Source organism: Anomaloglossus baeobatrachus, chromosome 2, assembly GCF_048569485.1.
Source record: "Anomaloglossus baeobatrachus isolate aAnoBae1 chromosome 2, aAnoBae1.hap1, whole genome shotgun sequence".
In the NCBI taxonomy this organism is placed as follows: Eukaryota; Metazoa; Chordata; class Amphibia; order Anura; family Aromobatidae; genus Anomaloglossus; species Anomaloglossus baeobatrachus.
The window spans coordinates 727,285,049-727,309,645 of NC_134354.1; the positions used below are offsets into that span (position 1 = coordinate 727,285,049).

The following is a 24,597-nucleotide window of genomic DNA, read 5'->3' on the forward strand; positions in this document are numbered from 1 at the left end:
TCCCAGGGTTCTAACGGCCGCCTGTAAGGAGGAACAATGTGACAAACCCCTTGCAGGAACGTGCGTACCTGAGAAAGCCTGGCAAGACGCTTCTGAAAGAACACAGAGAGCGCTGAGACTTGTCCCTTAAGGGAGCCGAGCGACAAACCTTTTTCCAATCCTGATTGAAGAAAGGAAAGAAACGTGGGCAATGCAAATGGCCAGGGAGGAAATCCCTGATCAGAGCACCAAGAAAGGAATATCTTCCACGTCCTGTGGTAGATCTTGGCAGACGTTGGTTTCCTGGCCTGTCTCATAGTGGCAATGACCTCTTGAGACAACCCTGAAGACGCTAGGATCCAGGACTCAATGGCCACACAGTCAGGTTGAGGGCCGCAGAATTCAGATGGAAAAACGGCCCTTGAGACAGCAAGTTTGGACGTTCTGGCAGTGCCCACGGTTGGCCCACCGTGAGATGCCACAGATCCGGGTACCACGACCTCCTCGGCCAGTCTGGAGCGACGAGAATGGCGTGGCGGCAGTCTGACCTGATCTTGCGTATCACTCTGGGCAACAGTGCCAGAGGTGGGAACACATAAGGGAGTTGAAACTGCGACCAATCTTGAACTAAGGCGTCTGCCGCCATAGCTCTGTGATCGTGAGATCGTGCCATGAATGCCGTGACCTTGTTGTTGTGCCGGGACGCCATTAGGTCGACGTCCGGCATCCCCCAGCGGCAACAGATCTCCTGAAACACGTCCGGGTGAAGAGACCATTCCCCTGCGTCCATGCCCTGGCGACTGAGGAAGTCTGCTTCCCAGTTTTCTACGCCCGGGATGTGAACTGCGGATATGGTGGAGGCCGTGTCTTCCACCCACCTCAGAATCCGCCGGACTTCCTGGAAGGCTTGTCGACTGCGTGTTCCGCCTTGGTGGTTGATGTATGCCACCGCTGTGGAGTTGTCCGACTGAATTCGGATCTGCTTGCCTTCCAGCCACTGCCGGAAGGCCTGTAGGGCAAGATACACTGCCCTGATTTCCAGAACATTGATCTGAAGGGTGGACTCTTGCCGAGTCCACGTACCTTGAGCCCTGTGGTGGAGAAAAACTGCTCCCCACCCTGACAGACTCGCATCTGTCGTGACCACCGCCCAGGATGGGGGTAGAAAGGATTTCCCTTTCGACAATGAGTTGGGCAGCAGCCACCACCGAAGAGAATCCTTGGCCGCCTGAGAAAGGGAGACGTTCCTGTCGAGGGACGTCGACCTCCCGTCCCATTGGCGGAGAATGTCCCATTGTAGTGGACGCAGATGAAACTGCGCGAAAGGAACTGCCTCCATTGCTGCTACCATCTTCCCTAGGAAGTGCATGAGGCGCCTCAAGGGGTGCAACTGGCCTTGAAGGAGAGATTGCACCCCTATCTGTAGTGAACGTTGTTTGTCCAGCGGAAGCTTGACTATTGCTGATAGAGTATGAAACTCCATGCCAAGATATGTCAGCGATTGAGCCGGGGTCAGATTTGACTTTGAAAAGCTGATGATCCACCCGAAACTCTGGAGAGTCTCCAGCGCAACTTTCAGGCTGTGTTGGCATGCCTCTTGAGAGGGAGCCTTGACCAGCAAATCGTCTAAGTAAGGGATCACAGAGTGTCCCTGAGAGTGCAGGACTGCTACTACTGCTGCCATGACCTTGGTGAAGACCCTTGGGGCTGTCGCCAGACCGAAAGGCAGAGCTACGAACTGAAGGTGTTCGTCTCCTATAACGAAGCGTAGAAAACGCTGATGCTCTGGAGCAATCGGCACGTGGAGATAAGCATCCTTGATGTCTATTAATGCTAGGAAATCTCCTTGAGACATTGCGGCGATGACGGAGCGGAGGGATTCCATCCGGAACCGCCTGGTTTTCACGTGCTTGTTGAGCAGTTTTAGGTCCAGAACGGGACGGAAAGACCCGTCCTTTTTTGGCACCACAAACAAATTGGAGTAAAAACCGTGACCTTGCTGCTGAAGAGGAACAGGGATCACCACTCCTAGTGCACACCGCCTGCAGAAGAGCATCGGCTCGGTCGGGAGGCGGAGACGTTCTGAAGAATCGAGTCGGAGGACGAGAACTGAACTCTATCCTGTACCCGTGAGACAGAATGTCTCTCACCCAACGGTCTTGGACCTGTGGCAGCCAAATGTCGCCAAAGCGGGAGAGCCTGCCACCGACCGAGGATGCGGAGAGAGGGGGCCGAAAGTCATGAGGAAGCCGCCTTGGTAGCGGTTCCTCCGGCTGTCTTTTTTGGGCGTGACTGAGCCCGCCAAGAATCTGAGCTCCTCTGATCCTTTTGAGACCTTTTGGACGAGGAGAAATGGGACCTGCCCGAGCCTCGAAAGGACCGAAACCTCGACTGTCCCCTCCTCTGTTGGGGTTTGTTTGGTCTGGGCTGAGGTAAGGATGAATCCTTACCCTTGGATTGTTTAATGAGTTCATCCAATCGCTCACCAAACAGTCGGTCACCAGAAAATGGCAAACTGGTTAATCACTTTTTGGAAGCAGAATCTGCCTTCCATTCCCTTAACCACAAGGCTCTGCGTAAAACCACGGAGTTGGCGGACGCCACTGCCGTACGGCTCGTAGAGTCCAGGACAGCATTAATAGCGTAAGACGCAAATGCCGACATTTGAGAGGTTAAGGATGTCACTTGCGGAACAGATGTACGTGTGACAGTGTCAATCTGCGCCAGACCAGCTGAAATAGCTTGGAGTGCCCACACGGCTGCGAATGCTGGAGCAAACGACGCGCCGATAGCTTCATAGATGGATTTCAACCAGAGCTCCATCTGTCTGTCAGTGGAATCTTTAAGTGAAGCCCCATCTTCCACTGCAACTACGGATCTAGCCGCAAGCCTGGAGATTGGAGGATCCACCTTGGGACACTGGGTCCAGCCCTTGACCACGTCAGGAGGGAAGGGATAACGTGTATCCTTAAGGCGTTTGGAGACACGCTTATCTGGATAAGCGTGGTGTTTCTGGACTGCCTCCCTGAAGTCAGAGTGGTCCAGAAAAGTACTTAATTTACGCTTGGGATACCTGAAATGGAATTTCTCCTGCTGTGAAGCTGACTCCTCCACTGGAGAAGCTGAGGGAGAAATATCCAACATTCGATTGATGGACGCTATAAGATCATTCACTATGGCGTCACCCTCAGGTGTATCCAGATTGAGAGCGGTCTCAGGATCAGAATCCTGATCAGTTACCTCCGCTTCATCATACAGAGAGTCCTCCTGCTGGGACCCTGACCAGTGTGATGATGTCGAGGGCCGTTCCCAGCGAGCTCGCTTAGGCCGTCTGGGACTGTCGTCCGTGTCAGAGCCTTCACCCTGGGATGCATGGGACATCCCCGGAGCCCGGAGTTGATCCAACTGAGGGGGACCAGGGGGCAATGATTCAACAGTGCCCATGGTCTGAGGTACCGGTCTGGACTGCAAAGTTTCTAGAATTTTAGTCATAGTCACAGACAATCTATCAGCAAAAACTGCAAACTCCGTCCCCGTCACCTGGACAGTGTTCCCAGGTGGTTCTCCCTGGGTCACCTCTAGCAGAGACCCCGGCTGAGCAAGTGCCACAGGGGCCGAACATTGCACACAATGGGGATCAGTGGAACCTGCCGGTAGAACAGCCTCACAAGCAGTACAAGCAGCATAGAAAGCCTGTGCCTTGGCACCCTTGCTTTTTGCGGACGACATGCTGTCCTCTGAGCAATCTAGGAGGGTATATAGCCAAGAATAGCGACCGTACAGTGCAATGTATAGAATACAAGCATAAAAGTACAAATGAACACTTCGGCTCTAGTGGGGTCAGCACTTCAGGTGCTGCTTACCGCCCGCTGAAAAGCGGGTGTGTGGTCGCCAGAATCCCGTGTCCGGGTCCCCCAGAGCTTGCCTCCCCTCTCCAGCTCCGACTGCACAAAGGAATGGCTGCCGGCGTCCTGTGAAGAGGGGCGTACCGTGGGCGTGCCTCAGACAAAGTGCGGGAAACTGGCGTCCCACTGTGTTCAGTGAGTGGGCTGGAGTATGCAAGCAGACTCCAGCCCTCGGCGCGGACGTCCGGCACAGCGTCCCGCCCCTCCCCTGACTGGCAGGCCTGGGGGCGGGAAAGCCACGAGACTAGGCCGCAAAAGCCGGGGACTCGAGTAATAAGCGCGGCCGTCCAGAGGCACGGCCAGCGCGGAAGTCCCCGGCGCACTACAAATCCCAGCCGCGCCGCAGTGTAAAACTGACAGCAGCGGCCGGCGCGGCAGTCCCCAATACATTAACTAACTCAGCAAAGCTGTAGTGAGTAGTGGCACAAGCGCGCAGCGCTGTTGTCCCCAGCGCACTAACACACCCAGCAATGCTGCGGTGTGTCTGCGCGCGGTCTGTACGGGGACACAGAGTACCTTGACGTAGCAGGGCCATGTCCCTGACGATACTCAGCTCCATATCCAGCAGATACCCCAGTGGCAGTGGATGGAGCACGGTCTCCTGTGCCTGGAGACCGGTAGGATCACACTTCACCCAGAGCCCTAAGGGGGATGGGGAAGGAAAGCAGCATGTGGGCTCCAGCCTCCGTACCCGCAATGGATACCTCAACCTTAACAAACACCGCCAAGAGTGGGGTGAGAAGGGAGCATGCTGGGGGCCCTAGTATGGGCCCTCTTTTCTTCCATCCGACATAGTCAGCAGCTACTGCTGACTAAACAGTGGAGCAATGCGTGGATGTCTGACCTCCTTCGCACAAAGCTTGAAAACTGAGGAACCCGTGATGCACGGGGGGTGTATAGGCAGAAGGGGAGGGGCTTTACACTTTTAGTGTAATACTTTGTGTGGCCTCCGGAGGCATGAGCTATACACCCAATTGTCTGGGTCTCCCAATGGAGCGGCAAAGAAATAAAGAGATTAAATGGCATAAATGAATGACATGACACATGCTAGACACATCATTGATGCCACAATAAATTAATTTCTGCTCTTTATAAACTTTGGTTTAAAAACACCCAAAGTAAACTAAGTGTCCTTGGTATGTCCCTGTTGGGGACAGTATTCAATGCCCTTTAGTTTTTGGGTACAACTAGTATTGAGCTAGTAGTTGACTATTTGTACTCGTTATCCTGTTCGGGCCGTTTCACACATTTCACCAAATTGACAGATCCGACACACTCCAGTACACTGTTAATACTGTACAATGGCATCGCGGCAAGCTTCGGTCACATGACAGCATGTGACCGGAGCTTGCCGTGATGCCATTGTACTGTATTACATTGTACTGGAGTGTGCCAGATCCGGCAAGCTGGCGAAATGTGGGAAGTGTAAAACTGCCCTTAGCGAGTACTGTTCGCTACAAGTAGCGGGCGCAATTTAAGTCCATGGAAAATACTCGCCAAGTAGTGAGTAACCCGAAAGCCGTACTAGTCGCTACTAGCTCGAAAAGTACGGCTTTCTCGTTACTTCACAAGTATTTCCCATTGACTTACATTACACCCGCTACTCGTAACAAATATGCGAGTAGTGACCAATACTTGCTAACAGCATAGCGAGTATGAATAGTCAACTACTCACTCAACGCCACTAATATACTTCTATCCCTTTGGAATAATTCATTAACCCCTTCTCTATCCTAGAGCACAGATTTAGACCACCAACGTTCATGACATTACCCCCTCCACAACTTATCACCAGGGTAGTTTTATATATATTTGTTTTGTGGTGTCCAAATCTGGCTGCATCTTCGTCCCAAAGAATATGGTAGCTTTAAATAGGAGCATGATTAAAATGTTAAAAAAACAAACAAATAAAAAAAAGCCAATAATCTCACAACTTACTCTGGTCTCTCATTAATTGTTCCCAATTTGGCCAAAAGTCTGAACAGTCGACCGTTCTGTACCTCCTGCAAAGTAGCAATGACAATCCAAAATAAACATTGTGCTGTTATGGTACAAGAGGCAGAAGGCAACAGCAAAATGCATCTGAAGTCCATGAACCTGCGAGGACCTCGGAATGGGGGGGGGGGGGTTACCTTTGAAAGGTCCTCCTCTATGATGTCATTCCGCATCTGCGCTGCATCCAACTGAGTATAAAATCTAGCACCAATCATTGGCATGATGTCGTTCACACTACGCAGTCTGTTTTGGTCTGTCAGCAAATATCTGTAGACATATAATGAACAAATAGGTCCATGTTCACATGGTCTGGCTTACAATGTAAAATACTAATGTGGGGGGAGGGGGGGGGACACTTCTTCAGATTATGGCTTTGTGCGCACAGTGCGTTTTATGGCCCAAACATGCATGTCTATCCTTCTGCCAAAGTCAATGAGAAGGCTTAAGTGTGTTTTTTCCTTGCAGTTTTGGTTGCAGAGGGGAAGGAAAAAAAAAAAAAAAAAAAAAAAAAAAAAAGCAGCAGCATTTCAATTTTGGGTGCGATTTTTTCCCCCTGCACTTTTTAGCCTCATCTAGGCAAGAAAACCGTGCATTTTTTTGCCACAGGGTGCAGAACATTTCTGCACCAAAAACTCAGCATGTGCTTTAGCCTATGTACCCGTGGATATAGCTGCAGGTTTCTCGCAGCTGGTCCCCGGAATCCGCTCAATGGGGCATAAAGTTGTTTTTTTTTTTTTTTTTTTTTTTTACAATCGTTTTATCATCCGACCACATAATTACCACCTAACAATGCAGCATAAGAACCTTTTAACTAACGGATTTGTAAGAAAATTAACCAAAAAAATATAATTGGTAAAATTTCCAACTACTGGGATTAGAGCGCCACTCATAAGCCATGAAATACAGATTGGGCTTATGTATGAAAAACATCAAATAACCAAAAACAGGTTTTACAACTTTGTTTTAGTTACAAAAAGAAGAAGAGTGTTCTTACGTAATATGTCGTCCGCACCACTCACTGAAACTGGAGGGTTTCTATGCAGTTAGAAATGGGGAACTCACGAACACTTCTACTTCCCTTTTGAAGTTTCCATACAGAAGACAATATTTACACTTATGAAATAATTTATGGCAGACTGATTAGATGTAATCTACCCGTAGTATTTTATCTGCAGTTGTTTCTATACATTTCTGTGAATACGCAATAGTCAGAATACAAAAATGGCTGCCAGTCGTCTATTTCCACGGGGCACGATGTAAGGGCTATAGATAAAATGCTGCACGTTCAACTTCAGAGTTGTAAAAAAAAAAAAATCACATCTGATAAAATCACCAAAAATCTGTCAACTGAACCATTGAAATGGGGGTTAAAATGGTTATTTCAATTATGGGAGGTGTCAGCCTTACAGGATTAGATTCTTCAGGTCCGAGGAGTAGTTGATGTTCACGAGTTCCATCGCTTTTTGCAGGTTTTCTCGTTGGATTCCAGCCAAAGAATTGCAAGATAACGCCAACACAACCTTCCCGAGGGAGATCAGATCGGCTTGCTGAAAGCAAGAAAAAAAAAGTTAAAAAAACATATGAATATGAATGGGAGTGACAGACAGAAAAGCTGTCACATACATCTGTGGCTAATGTTTTAGATATGATTGGGATAATCCGATATAAACATACAAAGGGGTAAAGCACACAAGCAGCCACCCTGAAGGACAGGACAGAGAACGGCAAGGAATGGGGATCAGCTGCTGACACCCGCATGGATCTTAAGGACTGGACCCGAGGTCTCCTGTGTGAACTATGCTTTAATGTCTCATTAACAGCAGGGAGGGAATCAAGACTGAAGGCAGCAGTGGTTACATGGTCAGCAAAGCTTCATTCACCGGAAACGGTTGAGTCCCTTTTCTTGAGATTGTGTGATTCAGCAACTGATCCCCCATTACCTGTATTTCTGTCCTATCCTTTAGGATGGCTGCTCATGTGATATCACTGTATTTCAGATTATACCCATCGGTCATCTGAAATATAGCCACAGAATATAGATTATCAATCCTGTGAATAGGGGAAAACTGGAGTTTATAGATATATTTTTTTTTTAATGTTGGTTAACGAGGAGAACAGTTTCTACAGAATCATAGAATATTAGAGTTGGAATGGACCTCCTGGCTCATCTGGTCCAACCCCCGGCTCAAAGCAGGATTCACTATATCATCCCAGACAGATGTCCGTCCAACCTCTTTTTAAAGACTTCCATTGAAGGAGAACTGTCCACCTCTCGCGGCAGCCGGTTCCGCTCGTTGATCACCCTCACTGTCAAAGTTTTTTCTAATATCTAATCTGTGTCTCCTCCCCATCAGTTTCATCCCATTGCTTCTAGTCTTTCCTTGTGAAAATGAGAATAAACCTGATCCCTCTACAGTGTGACGGCCTTTAAGATATTTGTAGACCGCCATCAGGTCTCCTCTCAGTCTTCTCTTTTGCAAGCTAACCAATCCCAAATCCTGTAACCGTTCCTCATAGGACCTGGTTTGCAGTCCAGTCACCATTCTGGCCACTCTTCTCTGAACTTGCTCCAGTTTGTTGATGTCTTTTTTAAAAATGTGGTGCCCAGAACTGGACACAATATTCCAGATAAGGTCTGACCAAAGAGGAGTAAAGGGGGCTAATGACTTCACATGATCTAGACTGTATTCTTCTGTTAATACATCCTAGAATGGTGTTTGCCTTTTTTGCTGCTGCGTCACACTGTTGACTCATGTTCAGTCTGTGATCTATTAGTATATCTAAGTCTTTTTCACACATGCTGTTGGATAGCTCTCTTCCTCCCATGCTGTATATGCTCTTTTCATTATTCTTGCCAAGATGTAGGACTTTGCATTTCTCTCTGTTAAAAACCATTCTATTAGTTGCTGCCCACTGTTCCAGCTTGTTTAGATCTTGTTGAATTCACTCTCTTCTCTAGTATTAGCTATTCCTCCTACCTTTGTGTCATCAGCAAATTTAATCAGTTTACCCTTAATACCTTAATCTAAATCATTGATAAAGATGTTGAACAACACGGGGCCCAGGACAGAGCCCTGTGGTACCCCACTTGAGACAGTCTGCCAACTGGATGTGCAGCCATTTATGACCACTCTTTGACTCAGATCACTAAACCAGTTACAAATCCATCTAACAGTTGCCTTGTCCATTCCACACTTGGTCATTTTTTCAATAAGGATTGTATGAGATACTTTGTCAAATAATTTGCTGAAGTCAAGATATACTAAATCTACTGCATTTCCCTGATCCACCCAGTCAGTGATTTTGTCATAGAAGGAAATTAAGTTAGTCTGACATGACTTATTAGTTACAAACTCATGCTGGCTCTGGTTAATCACTTCATTCTCATCCAGGTGGTACTTCCAACGTTAACAAGGAGAAGAGTTTCTACAGTGTTCCCAGCAGTCTAATGAATGGATATGCTATAGATCTTCCTCATGGGAAAAGAAGGGAATTTTGTTTACTTACCGTAAATTCCTTTTCTTCTAGCTCCTATTGGGAGACCCAGACAATTGGGTGTATAGCTTCTGCCTCCGAAGGCCTCACAAAGTATTACACTTTAAAAAGTGTAACCCCTCCCCTCTGCCTATACACCCTCCCGTGGATCACTGGCTCCTCAGTTTTGGTGCAAAAGCAGGAAGGAGAAAACTTATAAATTGGTCTAGGGTAAATGCAATCCGAAGGATGTTTGGAGAACTGCAAACCATGAACCAAAAGAACAATTCAACATGAACAACATGTGTACACAAAAAAACAACCAGCCCCAAGGGTACAGGGGCGGGTGCTGGGTCTCCCAATAGGAGCTAGAAGAAAAGGAATTTACGGTAAGTAAACAAAATTCCCTTCTTTGTCGCTCCATTGGGAGACCCAGACAATTGGGACGTCCAAGAGCAGTCCCTGGGTGGGTAAAAGAATACCTCAATAAAAAGAGCCGAAAAAACGGCCCCCTCTTACAGGTGGGCAACCGCCGCCTGAAGGACTCACCTACCTAGACTGGCGTCTGCTGAAGCATAGGTATGCACTTGATAGTGTTTCGTGAAAGTGTGCAGACTAGACCACGTAGCTGCCTGCCCCCCCATGCTGAGCCGTAGCCCGGTGCCGCAATGCCCAGGACGCACCCACGGCTCTGGTAGAATGGGCTTTCAGCCCTGAAGGAAGCGGAAGCCCAGAAGAACGGTAGGCTTCGAGAATCGGTTCCTTGATCCACCGAGCCAAGGTTGACTTGGAAGCCTGCGAGCCCTTACGCTGGCCAGCGACAAGGACAAAGAGCGCATCTGAACGACGCAGGGGCGCCGTGCGAGACACGTAGAGCCGGAGTGCTCTCACAAGATCCAAAGAGTGCAAATCCTTTTCACACTGGTGAATTGGATTAGGGCAAAATGAAGGCAAGGAGATATCCTGATTGAGATGAAAAGGGGATACCACCTTAGGGAGAAATTCCGGGACCGGACGCAGAACCACCTTATCCTGGTGAAACACCAGGAAGGGGGCTTTGCATGACAGCGCTGCTAGCTCAGACACTCTCCGAAGTGATGTGACTGCCACTAGGAAGGCCACCTTCTGCGAAAGACGTGATAGAGAGACATCCCGCAGCGGCTCGAAAGGTGGTTTCTGAAGAGCCGTTAGCACCCTGTTAAGATCCCAGGGTTCCAGCGGACGCCTGTAAGGTGGGACTATGTGGCAAACTCCCTGCAGGAACGTGCGGACCTGCGGAAGCCTGGCTAGGCGCTTTTGAAAAAACACGGAGAGCGCCGATACTTGGCCCTTGAGAGAGCCAAGAGACAAACCCTTGTCCATTCCGGATTGAAGGAATGAAAGAAAAGTGGGTAAGGCAAACGGCCATGGAGTAAAACCGTTATTAGCGCACAAGGATAGGAAGATTTGCCAAGACCTATAATAGATCTTGGCGGACGTAGGCTTCCTGGCCTGTCTCATGGTGGCAATGACATCCTGAGATAACCCTGAAGACGCTAGGAGCCAGGACTCAATGGCCACACAGTCAGGTTGAGGGCCACAGAATTCAGATGGAAAAACGGGCCTTGTGACAGCAAGTCTGGGCGGTCTGGAAGCGCCCACGGTTGACCCACCGTGAGATGCCACAGATCCGGGTACCACGACCGCCTCGGCCAGTCTGGAGCGACGAGAATGGCGCGACGGCAGTCGGACCTGATCTTGCGTAACACTCTGGGCAGCATCGCCAGAGGAGGAAACACATAAGGCAGTCGAAACTGCGACCAATCCTGAACTAACGCGTCCGCCGCCAGAGCTCTGTGATCCTGAGACCGTGCCATGAATGCTGGGACTTTGTTGTTGTGCCGTGACGCCATGACATCGACGTCCGGCGTTCCCCAGCGGCGACAGATCTCTCGAAACACGTCTGGGTGCAGAGACCATTCCCCCGCGTCCATGCCCTGACGACTGAGAAAATCTGCTTCCCAGTTCTCTACGCCCGGGATGTGAACTGCGGAGATGGTGGAGGCTGTGGCTTCCACCCACTGCAGAATCCATCGGACTTCCTGGAAGGCTTGACGACTGCGAGTGCCGCCTTGGTGGTTGATGTATGCGACGGCAGTGGCGTTGTCCGACTGGATACGGATCTGCCTGCCCTCCAGCCACCGATGAAAAGCCAATAGGGCTAGATACACTGCCCTTATTTCCAGAATATTGATCTGAAGGGATGACTATCGGAGTCCAGGTTCCCTGAGCCCTGTGGTGGAGAAAAACCGTTCCCCACCCTGACTGGCTCGCGTCCGTGGTGACTACAGCCCAGGTTGGGGGTAGGAAGGATTTTCCCTGCGACAGAGTTGGGAAGGAGCCACCACTGAAGTGACGTCTTGGTTGCAAGGGAGAGACGTTCCTGTCGAGGGAAGCCGAACTCCTGTCCCATTTGCGGAGAATGTCCCATTGGAGTGGCCGAAGATGGAATTGCGCGAACGGGACTGCCTCTATAGCTGCCACCATCTTCCCCAGGAAGTGCATGAGGCGCCTTAAGGGGTGTGACTGACTCCGAAGAAGGGATTGCACCCCCGCCTGCAGAGAAAGCAGTTTGTCTCTCGGAAGCTTGACTAACGCTTGCTGGGTATGAAACTCCATCCCAAGGTACGTCAGTGATTGGGTCGGTGTCAACTTGGATTTCGGGAAGTTGATGATCCACCCGAACCGCTGGAGAGTCGCCAGAGCGACAGATAGACTTTGTTGACACGCCACCCGAGACGGGGCCCTGACTAGGAGATCGTCCAAGTAGGGAATCACCGAGTGGCCCTGAGAATGCAGGACTGCCACGACGGAAGCCATGACTTTGGTGAAAACCCGTGGTGCTGTCGCTAAGCCGAAAGGCAATGCCACGAACTGGAGGTGTTCGTCCCCGATGGCGAAACGCAGGAAACGTTGATGCTCGGGTGCGATCGGTACATGGAGATAAGCATCCTTGATGTCGATCGATGCTAGGAAGTCTCCTTGTGACATTGAGGCGATGACCGAGCGGAGAGATTCCATCCGGAACCGTCTGGTTCTCACATGTCTGTTGAGCAGCTTGAGGTCCAGAACAGGACAGAATGACCCGTCCTTTTTTGGCACCACGAACAAGTTGGAGTAAAATCCGCGACCACGTTCCTGAAGGGGAACGGGGATAACAACTCCTTCCATCTTTAGAGCGGCTACTGCCTGAAAAACTGCATCGGCCTGAGCGGGGGGCGGAGAGGTTCTGAAGAAGCGAGCCGCAGGACGAGAGCTGAACTCTATCCTGTAACCATGAGACAGAATGTCTCTTACCCATCGGTCTTGAACATGTGGCCACCAGGCGTCTCCAAAGCGGGAGAGCCTGCCACCGACCGAGGATGCGGTCAGGGGGGGCCGAGAGTCATGAGGAAGCCGTCTTGGAGGCAGTGCCTCCTGCGGCCTTTTGTGGGCGAGACTTGTATCGCCACGCATAGGAGTTCCTCTGGCCTTTCTCCGGCCTGTTGGACGAAGAGGATTGAGACTTGGCGGAGGGACGAAAGGACCGAAATCTCGATTGAACCTTTCTCTGTTGAGGTCTCTTAGGTTTGGCCTGGGGTAAGGAGGAATCCTTTCCTTTGGATTCCTTAATAATCTCATCCAATCGTTCGCCAAACAAACGGTCGCCAGAAAACGGCAAACCAGTTAAGAACCTCTTGGAAGCCGAATCTGCCTTCCATTCGCGCAGCCACATGGCCCTGCGGACTGCCACCGAGTTAGCGGATGCTACAGCCGTACGGCTAGCAGAGTCCAGGACGGCGTTCATGGCGTAGGATGAAAAGGCTGACGCCTGAGAGGTCAAAGACGCAACTTGCGGGGGGGAATTACGTGTGACAGCATTAATCTCAGTCAGACAAGCCGAGATAGCTTGGAGTGCCCACACGGCTGCAAAGGCCGGGGCAAAAGACGCGCCCGTGGCCTCATAGATTGACTTCACCAGGAGCTCAATCTGTCTGTCAGTGGCATCTTTTAGCGATGAGCCATCTGCAACCGACACCACGGATCTAGCCGCCAATCTGGAGACTGGAGGATCCACCTTGGGACAGTGAGCCCAACCCTTAACGACTTCAGATGGGAAGGGGTAACGCGTGTCAGTGAGGCGCTTAGTAAAGCGCTTGTCCGGGACCGCTCTGGGCTTCTGGACAGCGTCCCTGAAGTTAGAGTGATCAAAAAACGTATTGCGTGTACGTTTGGGGAACCGAAACTGGTGTTTCTCCTGCTGAGACGCCGACTCCTCTACAGGAGGAGGCGGGGGAGAGAGATCTAACACCTGGTTGATGGACGAGATAAGATCATTTACTAAGGCGTCCCCCTCAGGTGTATCCAGGTTAAGGGCGACGTCAGGGTCAGAGCCCTGAGCTGCGACATCCGCCTCGTCCTCCAGAGAGCCCTCAAGCTGGGATCCCAAGCAGCGAGAGGAAGTCGGGGAAGAGTCCCAGCGAGACCGCTTAGCCGGTCGGGGGCTGCGGTCCGGGCAGGAGTCCTCCGCCTGAGACCGAGGGGCCAACCTATAAGCGCGCTGTGGCGCGGACCGAGAGGGGCCTGGAGGCGACGAGCCAACAGGGGCCGGGGCCTGTGAAGGGTCCGGTCTGGACTGCAAAGCCTCTAGCAGCTTAGAAGACCATTTGTCCATAGACTGTGCAATGGATTGAGAAAGTGACTCAGAGTTTCTCAGCAAAAGAGGCGAACTCTGTCCCTGCAGCCTGGTCAGGGGGAGCAGGGGGGTCTACATGAGCCGAGGGGCCCACCAGTGTCCGAGGCTCCGGCTGAGCAAGCGAAACAGGGGTCGAGCATTGCTCACAGTGAGGGTAGGTGGAACCCGCAGGTAACATAGCCCCACAAGAGGTACAGGCCGCAAAAAAAACCCTGTGCCTTAGCAGCTTTGCTCCTTGTGGACGACATGCTGTTGTCTCCTAGGAGAGTGATCACTGAGGGTATATGGGAAAGGGGTATACAGCCCACCGAACAGATCGCTATAGATATATACGTATCTAATCCGGCACCCTAGGGGGACCAGCACTGGGTGACCGGTGTGGCTTACCGACCGCTAACGAGCGGAGTGTGTCCTCCAGATTCCCTGCCTTGGATCCCCCGGAGCTGCAGAGCTGTTCACTGAGAATCCTCCACCGGCAGAATGCCAAAAAATGGCTGCCGGAGCTCTCAGGGGTGGAGTGGAGCCGTGGGCGGCGCCAGCAAAAGTGCGGGAATCTGGGGTCCCCACAGTGATCAGTGAGGGGGGAGGAAACATGCAGGATGCTCCAGCCCTCACATTCGACGTCAGGTCGGTAATCCCGCCCTTACCCCTGACAGGCAGGCCCGGGGGCGGGATTTTTGCAACTAGGCCGCGATGAAGCCGGGGACTAAATTTGAGACCGCGCCCGACAAGCAGGCACGGTCGGCGCGGAAGTCCACCGGCCTCCTGAATTCAGCAGCCGCCGCGGCTTCCGGGAAGAAGGTGCGCTCCCTGCACAGTCCCCTATGGGGACACAGAGTACCTTTGAGTTGCAGGGCCCGGTCCCTGAGGTTGAAGAGGCTCTGGTCCGGCAGATTCCCACAGGGGCTGCGGATGGAGCACGGTCCCAGTAAATGGATGACCGCTTAGGATCCCACTTCTCCCAGAGCCACTTAAGGGATGGTGAAGGAGACGGCATGTGGCTCCAGCCTCTGTACCCGCAATGGGTACTTCAACCTTAACAACACCGCCGACGTAGTGGGGTGAGAAGGGAAACATGCCGGGGGCCCCGTGGGGGCCCACTTTTCTTCCAACCGACATAACTAAGTTGAGAATGCATGAGTGGATGTGTGCCTCCTTCCACACAAAGCATAAAAACTGAGGAGCCCGTGATCCACGGGAGGGTGTATAGGCAGAGGGGAGGGGTTACACTTTTTAAAGTGTAATACTTTGTGTGGCCTCCGGAGGCAGAAGCTATACACCCAATTGTCTGGGTCTCCCAATGGAGCGACAAAGAAAAAATAAATTTATAATACCACTACCAGCTTACTATATGGAAACAAAGCATACCTTTAGCCAAGATGACTAGATTATCAATGAGACTACTCACTATAAAAGACACAGATCTAAAAAGAGTGCTTTAAACAGGGTGACATTACGCAAAAAGTAATGCTGACTCCAGACAGGACATTGAACCTAAATCTGGCAAATTGGTTTTGATGCCAATGTTGAGAAATTTGTCAGATTAGTGAGCGTATGTTTCATGCAGGTCTTGAATTTGATAAGCTACAAAGATAAACTCAGGAAGCCAAAGCTCCTGACGAAACCGGAAGTGCGGTGAAACACGCGTCGAGGTGGGGGTGGTGCTATGGCACTGCTGCATTAGACGAACACATGGCTACAGGTAATCAAAGGGACACATTATTTTTATCATTAAATTTATGGGGCTGACAGCATATGAATACACTGTGCATGGACTCTATTGATTCCCTATATATTTGGTCTGTTGTCCTTATGGTGCCATTTAGACACTAATTGTCAATACCTTTTATATCTTGATATTTGGACTGCATACCTATATTCCTATTGCCGTGTCATTTATGATCTGTAGCCAATATTAGCTATTATAGCTCTATTTGTATACAAGTCTATGCAGTGTTCTCCTTTTTGTACCACCCTTTGTAGCACGGCTTTCTTCCCTTTATCCTAATGAGCTGTAGTCTATGCATAAAGTAATTTTATTGTTGTATGCACTTGCACAATATAGAATACATTTTCTATTTTGAGTACTAAAGCTTTGGATTCCTGAGTAGGGTATTAACTGTTGACATCAGGGACTTCTAGATCAATATTTAGAGGCCATTTATAGGTGGCGTAAATCTTGAGTTTGATGTCTGTAGTGATTCAAGGGCAGAATTGCACCTACTGTCTATTAGGAGTAATCCCAAGTTCGTTAGGAGGGGATCCCAAGCATTGCTTTTAATAAAAAGTTCTCCTTAAAGGGAAACGGTCATGTAGAATATGCGTTCTGACCGATCAGCAGACACATGTGTGCCCTAATTACACCTCCCTACCCATCCCTGTGTTGTAAAATTGTGTAATATGAAAGTAACAAAAAACATTTTATTACTGACATATTTGCTATGTAAATGAGCCGGGTCTCTAGCCCCATGGGTGTTTGCATACTTTCCATGGTATCACGCCCCTGTGGGCGTGATACTATGGATTCACATGAGCGACGTCCCCTGTCTGCTCCTTCAGATCCCGCGCGTGTTTGCACTTACCATTCCCACAACCTTTTCCGGGTGTTCACTCGCCAGCTTCAGACGCGCTCTGCGCATGATCAGACTGTTCTGATCATGGGCAGAGCGCATCTGAAACTGACAACGAGCACTCGGAAAAGGCTGCGGGAATGGTAAGTGCAAACACATGCAGGATATGAAGGAGCAGACAGGGGACGTTGCTCATGTGAATCCATAGTATCACGCCCACAGGGGTGTGATACCATGCAATGTATGCAAACGCCCACAGAGCAATGTGATGCCCATGGGGTGACGAGCTCTGCTATTTACATAGGAAATATAGAAGTAATAAGGGCACACATGCGTCTGCTGATTGTAGTTTCCTTTAATTAAAGGAAACTACAGCAAAAAGAAGGATTTTTGTGTACTCACCGTAAAAGCTCTTTCTCTGAGTCTTCATTGGGGGACACAGGACCATTGGTGTATGCTGCTGTGACTAGGAGGCTGACACTAAGTAGACATAAAAAAAGTTAGCTCCTCCCTAGCAGTATACACCCTGAGCCGGAGGCGGATCTATGCCAGTTTAGTGTACAAGCAGTAGTAGGAGAAACCTTAACAACCATAACTAATCAAGGTAATAACAAAAACACACAGTATCTTATCTAAACCTATACTGATATATATATATAAGAACCAGTAACATCCAGCAACTAAGAGCAACCCAATATCCAAACAGGGTGGGTGCTGTGTCCCCCAATGAAGACTCAGAGAAAGATTTTACGGTGAGTACACAAAAATCCTTCTCTCTCTATCGCTTTCATTGGGGGACACATGACCATGGGACGTCCAAAAGTAGTCCCTGGGTGGGTACAGGAGCAATCATACAGATTCAAAACATATCCAAAACTCTGTAAGAATGCTCGGTGCAAAAGTATACCGGCTTATCATAGGTGTGCGACAGCCGCTTGCTGTATCCTGGAAACCCTGGAAAAGGTATGAAAAGTTTGACCACGCGGCGGCTCTGTAGACTTGCTTGGCTGACGCCTGGCGTCTGATTGTCCTAGACGCCCCAATTGCACAGGTGGAAAGGCTTTTACACCCCTCAGAAAACCTGACTCTAATCCTGTAGGACTCTGATATGGTCGGCCTGATCCAACTTGCAGTGGTAGCCTTGGACGCCGGCATGCCCCTCCTGGGTCCAGTAGACAGGATGAATAGGCCGTTCAAGATGCAGAAGGGCGCGGATCTCGAAACGTAACTCCTCCGAGCTCGCACTAGATCCGGTGTAAGCCGTGACCTCTCCAAGGATCGAATGGAGGCTGGACCGAAGGATGGAGCCACCATCACCTCATTCAGATACTACATCCGGTAGGAAAAAACCTGAGACGGGTGCCGAACAATCTCGTCTTGGTGACAAAACAAGAAAAAGTGACCCGCATGAGAGGGCTGACAGAGCAGACCTTCCTCTGATTGAAGTGACTGCCATCAACAAAGCCACCTTCCCGGATAGGCGTGAGATTGAGGATCGAATGAGGCTAATTGAAGAGACCCTAGAGCCAGCTGGAGGTCCCATGGTTCTAGCGGGGAACGATCTAGCGGTGCCAGATGGACGACTCCTTGGATGAACGTCCTGACTTACGGCCGAGATGCAAGATTTCTCTGGAAAAGACAGATAGAGAAGACACCTGCCCTTTGAAGGTTGCTAGCGAGAGAGCCCGCCTGTGTGCCTGACTGTAGGAAGGCCAGTAACACTGGGAGTGAGAGATCCAGTGGAGACGAGTTGACGTTGACCTCACACTCTTGAAAGAAGGCCTTTCCGGTGCGGTAGTAGATGTTTGAAGACAAAGGCTTCTGAGTTCTGACCATAGTCTAACACCTGTGGGATAAAACCTGCCTGGGCTAGTAGCCATGGTTCCACAGCCATGCGGTCAAATTGAGAACCCCTGAATATTGATTGAAAAGAGAAAACTTTGCGACAGGAAGTTCAGACGATCTGGAAGCCACCATGGGGTGTCTGATGAGCTGCGTGAGCTCTGCGAACAACGCTTGCCTGGGTCAATCCATGGCAATGAGAGTCACTGGGATGCCCTCTGCTCTGAGTTTCTTGAGGACTCTTGTGACTTGATTGTTGAATCGAGAAGCCATCAGGTCCACATTCGGAATATCTCATCTGAGGCAGATCCATTCGAAAGCCTCTCTGTTGAGGGATCATTCGCCTGCCGCCAGACCTTGCTGATATAGTCTGCTGCCCAATTCTCCACGTCGGGGAAAAATGATTGCGGACAAAATCTGGAGTGGTGAGGCTATGCCCACTGTAAGATCTTATTCACCTATGTCATCACCATGACGCTCCTTGTTCTGCCCAGGTGATGTCCGACTGGATTCTGGATGGCGATTCTTGTATGAAGGGCTGAAAAAAATCTGTAGGGCTCGGAGAAAAAAGCTCTGATCCCTAAAAAAAAAATTGATAGGCAGACAGCTCTCCTGGGAGGACCACTGACCGTGAGCCGTGTGTTTCGGAACACCGCTCCCCAGTCAGAGGACTGGTATCGGTGGTGACCGCTTGCCAGTGTACTGGTATGAAAGAACATTCCTCTGGACCGATGAGGGCCGCTGGTCCACCATAAAAGCGAGCGGCGGGTTCCCGGAGTCAATTGGATCCTGCGATTCAAGGTGAATAGAGAATTGTCCCATCTGTTCGGCCAAGTCAGCTGAAGGAGACGAAGGTGGAAGCGGCAAACGGAACCGCCTCTATTGCCGCCACCATCCGACTGAGGACTCTCCGGCTTGGAGTGATGGAGGATCTGGAGGTCTCTTTGGAGGGACACACGTCCTTGGATGGTATCGAACTCCATGCCTAGACAGGTAATCCTGATGGCCAGGGTCAGAGCGAACTTCTTCCGATTGATGAGCTAGCCGAGTCGGGACAGGATATCGATGGTGACCTGAACACTTAGGAGACAGTCGTCAAAAAGAAGAACCCCTGATCGACAAGGTGACCAAGTACGGAATCACCAAAAATGATCGTCTGCTATTGTGAAACGCAGGAACGTCTGTGCTGTTGGCAAATTAGGTGCGACCTGTATGTCCGACGATAGACTTGCTGAAAACTATTATGTATCCTGAGTCCAGCATCTCTCCGACCCAGGCGTCCGTGATCCAAGTCTGCCAGACGTGATTGAGATGAGACAGGCGCCCTCCCCCCCTCCACCTGGTCTGCGCCCGCACGCGACGACCAAGAGTCACCTAGCGGGGTAGCTCTGTGATCAGGACGTCGTCTTTGATGGCTGGCGTGGCTGAGAAACGCCAGAAAGAGCATGTATTGAAGGACAGAATCTTCCTGTTCCTCTGCGGGGGCCTGGTTTTCTTGTGTGTGTGGAACCGAAGCTCCTGTGATCTCGTCGATAATCTGATCCAGCCAGTCCCCAAACAGACAACCTCCTGTAAAGGGGAGGGCTGTAAGTGATATCCTAGAAGCCGCGTCCGCATACCGGGCTCTGAGCCAGATCGCCCGACAGATGGCCCCCGTGCTGCTAGCCGCTTGCACTGAGCAGTAGGCTGCTGACAGAGATGCGATGAGTATGTACTCACCCGCCAGAGCAATCTGTGTAGCCATGTTGAGAACTCCGGAAGCTCGATCCGGCGCGAAGACAGTTATGGAGGTTATCGGACCAGGACATCATGGATGCTGCCAGCCAGATGGCGGCGAAGGCAGTAGGGGTACCGTGCCTGCCGTTGAAGAAAAACTGAACGGGCAACTCTTGATCCGTGGCGTCTCGGAGCGATGCCCCATGAGGGAGAGATAGTATTGGAAGATGACAGACGGAAAAAAAGAGAATTTTGTTACTTACCGTAAATTCTTTTTCTTATAGTTCCGTAATGGGAGACCCAGACCATGGGTGTTTAGCTTCTGCCTCCGGAGGACACACAAAGTACTACACTCAAAAGTGTAGCTCCTCCCTCTGAGCTTATACACCCCCTGGTAGCCAGTCCTAGCCAGTTTAGTGCAAAAGCTGAAGGAGAATAGCCACCCACAAGTAGAACCGAGTAAAAACCGGAACAACCGGAGACTCTGTCCACGACAACAGCCGGTGATAACACACGGAACAAGAAAATTACCAACAGGCAACAGGGAAGGAGCTGGGTCTCCCAATACGGAACTATAAGAAGAAGGGAATTTTGTTTACTTACCGTAAATTCCTTTTCTTCTAGCTCCTATTGGGAGACCCAGACAATTGGGGTGTATAGCTTCTGCCTCCGGAGGCCACACAAAGTATTACACTTTAAAAAGTGTAACCCCTCCCCTCTGCCTATACACCCTCCCGTGGATCACGGGCTCCTCAGTTTTGGTGCAAAAGCAGGAAGGAGAAAACTTATAAATTGGTCTAGGGTAAATGCAATCCGAAGGATGTTCAGAGAACTGAAAACCATGAACCAAAAGAACAATTCAACATGAACAACATGTGAACACAAAAGAACAACAGCCCGAAGGGAACAGGGGCGGGTGCTGGGTCTCCCAATAGGAGCTAGAAGAAAAGGAATTTACGGTAAGTAAACAAAATTCCCTTCTTTGTCGCTCCATTGGGAGACCCAGACAATTGGGACGTCCAAGAGCAGTCCCTGGGTGGGTAAAAGAATACCTCAATAAAAAGAGCCGAAAAAACGGCCACCTCTTACAGGTGGGCAACCGCCGCCTGGAGGACTCGCCTACCTAGACTGGCGTCTGCCGAAGCATAGGCATCCACTTGATAGTGTTTCGTGAAAGTGTGCAGACTAGACCACGTAGCTGCCTGACACACCTGCTGAGCAGTCGCCCGGTGCCGCAATGCCCAGGACGCACCCACGGCTCTGGTAGAATGGGCTTTCAGCCCTGAAGGAAGCGGAAGGCCAGAAGAACGGTAGGCTTCAAGAATTGGTTCCTTGATCCACCGAGCCAAGGTTGACTTGGAAGCCTGCGACCCTTTACGCTGGCCAGCGACAAGGACAAAGAGCGCATTCGAGCGGCGCAGGGGCGCCGTACGAAAAATGTAGAGCCGGAGTGTTCTCACAAGATCTAACAAGTGCAAATCCTTTTCACATTGGTGAACTGGATGAGGACAAAAAGAAGGTAAGGAGATATCCTGATTGAGATGAAAAGGGGATACCACCTTCGGGAGAAATTCCGGAACCGGACGCAGAACCACCTTGTCCTGGTGAAACACCAGGAAGGGAGCTTTGCATGACAGTGCAGCTAGCTCAGACACTCTGCGAAGTGATGTGACTGCCACTAGGAAGACCACCTTCTGCGAGAGGCGAGAAAGAGAAATATCTCTCATTGGCTCGAAAGGTGGTTTCTGAAGAGCCATTAGCACCCTGTTCAGATCCCAGGGTTCTAGCGGGCGCTTGTAAGGGGGGACTATGTGGCAAACCCCCTGCAGGAACGTGCGTACTTGCGGAAGCCTTGCTAGACGCTTTTGAAAAAATACAGAGAGCGCCGAGACTTGTCCCTTAAGAGAGCCGAGAGACAGCCCCTTTTCCATTCCGGATTGAAGGAAAGACAGAAAAGTGGGCAAGGCAAATGGCCATGGAATAAAACCCTGATCAGAGCACCAGGATAAGAAGATCCTCCACGTCCTGTGGTAGATCTTGGCTGACGTTGGTTTCCTGGCCTGTCTCATAGTGGCAATGACCTCTTGAGATAACCCTGAAGACGCTAGGATCCAGGACTCAATGGCCACACAGTCAGGTTGAGGGCCGCAGAATTCAGATGGAAAAATGGCCCTTGAGACAGCAAGTCTGGTCGGTCTGGTAGTGCCCACGGTTGCTCACCGTGAGATGCCACAGATCCGGGTACCACGACCTCCTTGGCCAATCTGGGGCGACGAGGAGGGCGCGGCGGCAGTCGGACCTGATCATGTGTAACACTCTGGGCAGCAGTGCCAGAGGAGGAAAGACATAAGGCAGTTGAAACTGCGACCAATCCTGAACTAAGGCGTCTGCCGCCAGAGCTCTGTGATCTTGAGACCGTGCCATGAATGCCGGGACCTTGTTGTTGTGCCGGGACGCCATTAGGTCGACGTCCGGCTTCCCCCAGCGGCAACAGATCTCTTGAAACACGTCCGGGTGAAGAGACCATTCCCCTGCGTCCATGCCCTGGCGACTGAGAAAGTCCGCTTCCCAGTTTTCCACGCCCGGGATGTGTACTGCGGAGATGGTGGAGGCTGTGGCTTCCACCCACAGCAGAATCCGCCGAACTTCCTGGAAGGCTTGCCGACTGCGCGTGCCGCCTTGGTGGTTGATGTATGCCACCGCCGTGGCGTTGTCCGACTGAATTCGGATCTGCCTGCCTTCCAGCCACGGCTGGAACGCCTTCAGGGCTAGATACACTGCCCTTATCTCCAGAACATTGATCTGAAGGGAGGACTCTGGCTGAGTCCAGGTACCCTGAGCCCTGTGGTGGAGGAAGACCGCTCCCCACCCTGACAGACTCGCGTCCGTCGTGACCACAGCCCAGGATGGGGGCAGGAAGGATTTCCCCTTCGACAAAGAAGTGGGAAGAAGCCACCACTGAAGGGATGCCTTGGCTGCCCCAGAAAGGGAGACGTTCCTGTCGAGGGACGTCGATTTCCTGTCCCATTTGCGGAGAATGTCCCATTGAAGCGGACGCAGATGAAACTGTGCAAATGGAACTGCCTCCATTGCTGCCACCATCTTCCCTAGGAAGTGCATGAGGCGTCTCAAGGGGTGCGACTGGGCTCGGATGAGAGATCGCACCCCTGTCTGTAGTGATCGTTGTTTGTCCAGCGGAAGTTTCACTATCGCTGGGAGAGTGTGAAACTCCATCCCGAGATATGTCAGCGATTGTGTCGGTGTCAGTTTTGACTTTGGGAAATTGATGATCCACCCGAACCTCTGGAGTGTCTCCAGAGTAATGTTCAGGCTGTGTTGGCATGCCACCCGAGAGGGGGCCTTGACAAGAAGATCGTCCAAGTAAGGGATCACTGAGTGTCCCTGAGAGTGTAGGACTGCAACCACTGTTGCCATGACCTTGGTGAAGACCCGTGGGGCTGTTGCCAGGCCGAAAGGCAATGCCACGAACTGAAGGTGTTCGTCCCCGATGGCGAAACGCAGGAAGCGCTGATGCTCTGGTGCAATCGGCACGTGGAGATAAGCATCCTTGATGTCGATTGAGGCTAGGAAGTCTCCTTGGGACATCGAGGCGATGACGGAGCGGAGAGATTCCATCCGGAATCGTCTGGTTTTCACGTGTTTGTTGAGCAGTTTGAGGTCCAGGACGGGACGGAAAGATCAGTCCTTTTTTGGTACGACAAACAAGTTGGAGTAAAAACCGTGACCCCATTGCTGAAGGGGAACGGGGATAAGTACTCCTTCTGCCTTCAGAGAGTTCACCGCCTGCAGAAGAGCATCGGGCTCGCTCGGGGGGCGGAGATGTTCTGAAGAAACGAATCGGAGGACGAGAATTGAACTCTATCCTGTAACCGTGAGACAGAATGTCTCTCACCCATCGGTCTTGGACATGTGGGAACCAGGCGTCGCAAAAGCGGGAGAGCCTGCCACCGACCGAGGATGCGGTTTGGGGAGTCCGCAAGTCATGAGGAGGCCGCTTTGGGAGCGGTTCCTCCGGCGGTCTTTTTAGGATGTGCCTTAGACCGCCATGAATCAGAGTTCCTCTGATCCTTTTGAGGCCTGTTGGACGAGGAGAATTGAGACCTGCCTGAGGGCCGAAAGGACCGAAACCTCGATTGTACCTTCCGTTGTTGAGGTCTGTTAGGTTTGGACTGGGGTAAGGACGAGTCCTTACCCTTGGATCGTTTAATGATTTCATCCAATTGCTCGCCAAACAGGCGGTCGCCAGAAAACGGCAAACCGGTTAAAAACTTCTTGGAAGCAGAGTCTCCCTTCCATTCACGTAGCCACATGGCCCTGCGGACTGCCACTGAATTGGCGGATGCTACCGCTGTACGGCTCGCAGAGTCTAGTACCGCATTCA

At 50.9% G+C, this 24,597-nt stretch overlaps 1 protein-coding gene across 1 annotated transcript in view; it reads right to left on the bottom strand.

The window, feature by feature from the left end:
* PAN3 (poly(A) specific ribonuclease subunit PAN3) overlaps positions 1–24,597 on the bottom strand; it is a 135,565-nt gene that overhangs the window by 34,599 nt on the left and 76,369 nt on the right. The window contains 3 exon segments of the mRNA XM_075337365.1: positions 5,823–5,887; positions 6,017–6,146; positions 7,287–7,426. Of these exon segments, the coding sequence (XP_075193480.1) occupies positions 5,823–5,887; positions 6,017–6,146; positions 7,287–7,426 (335 nt within the window).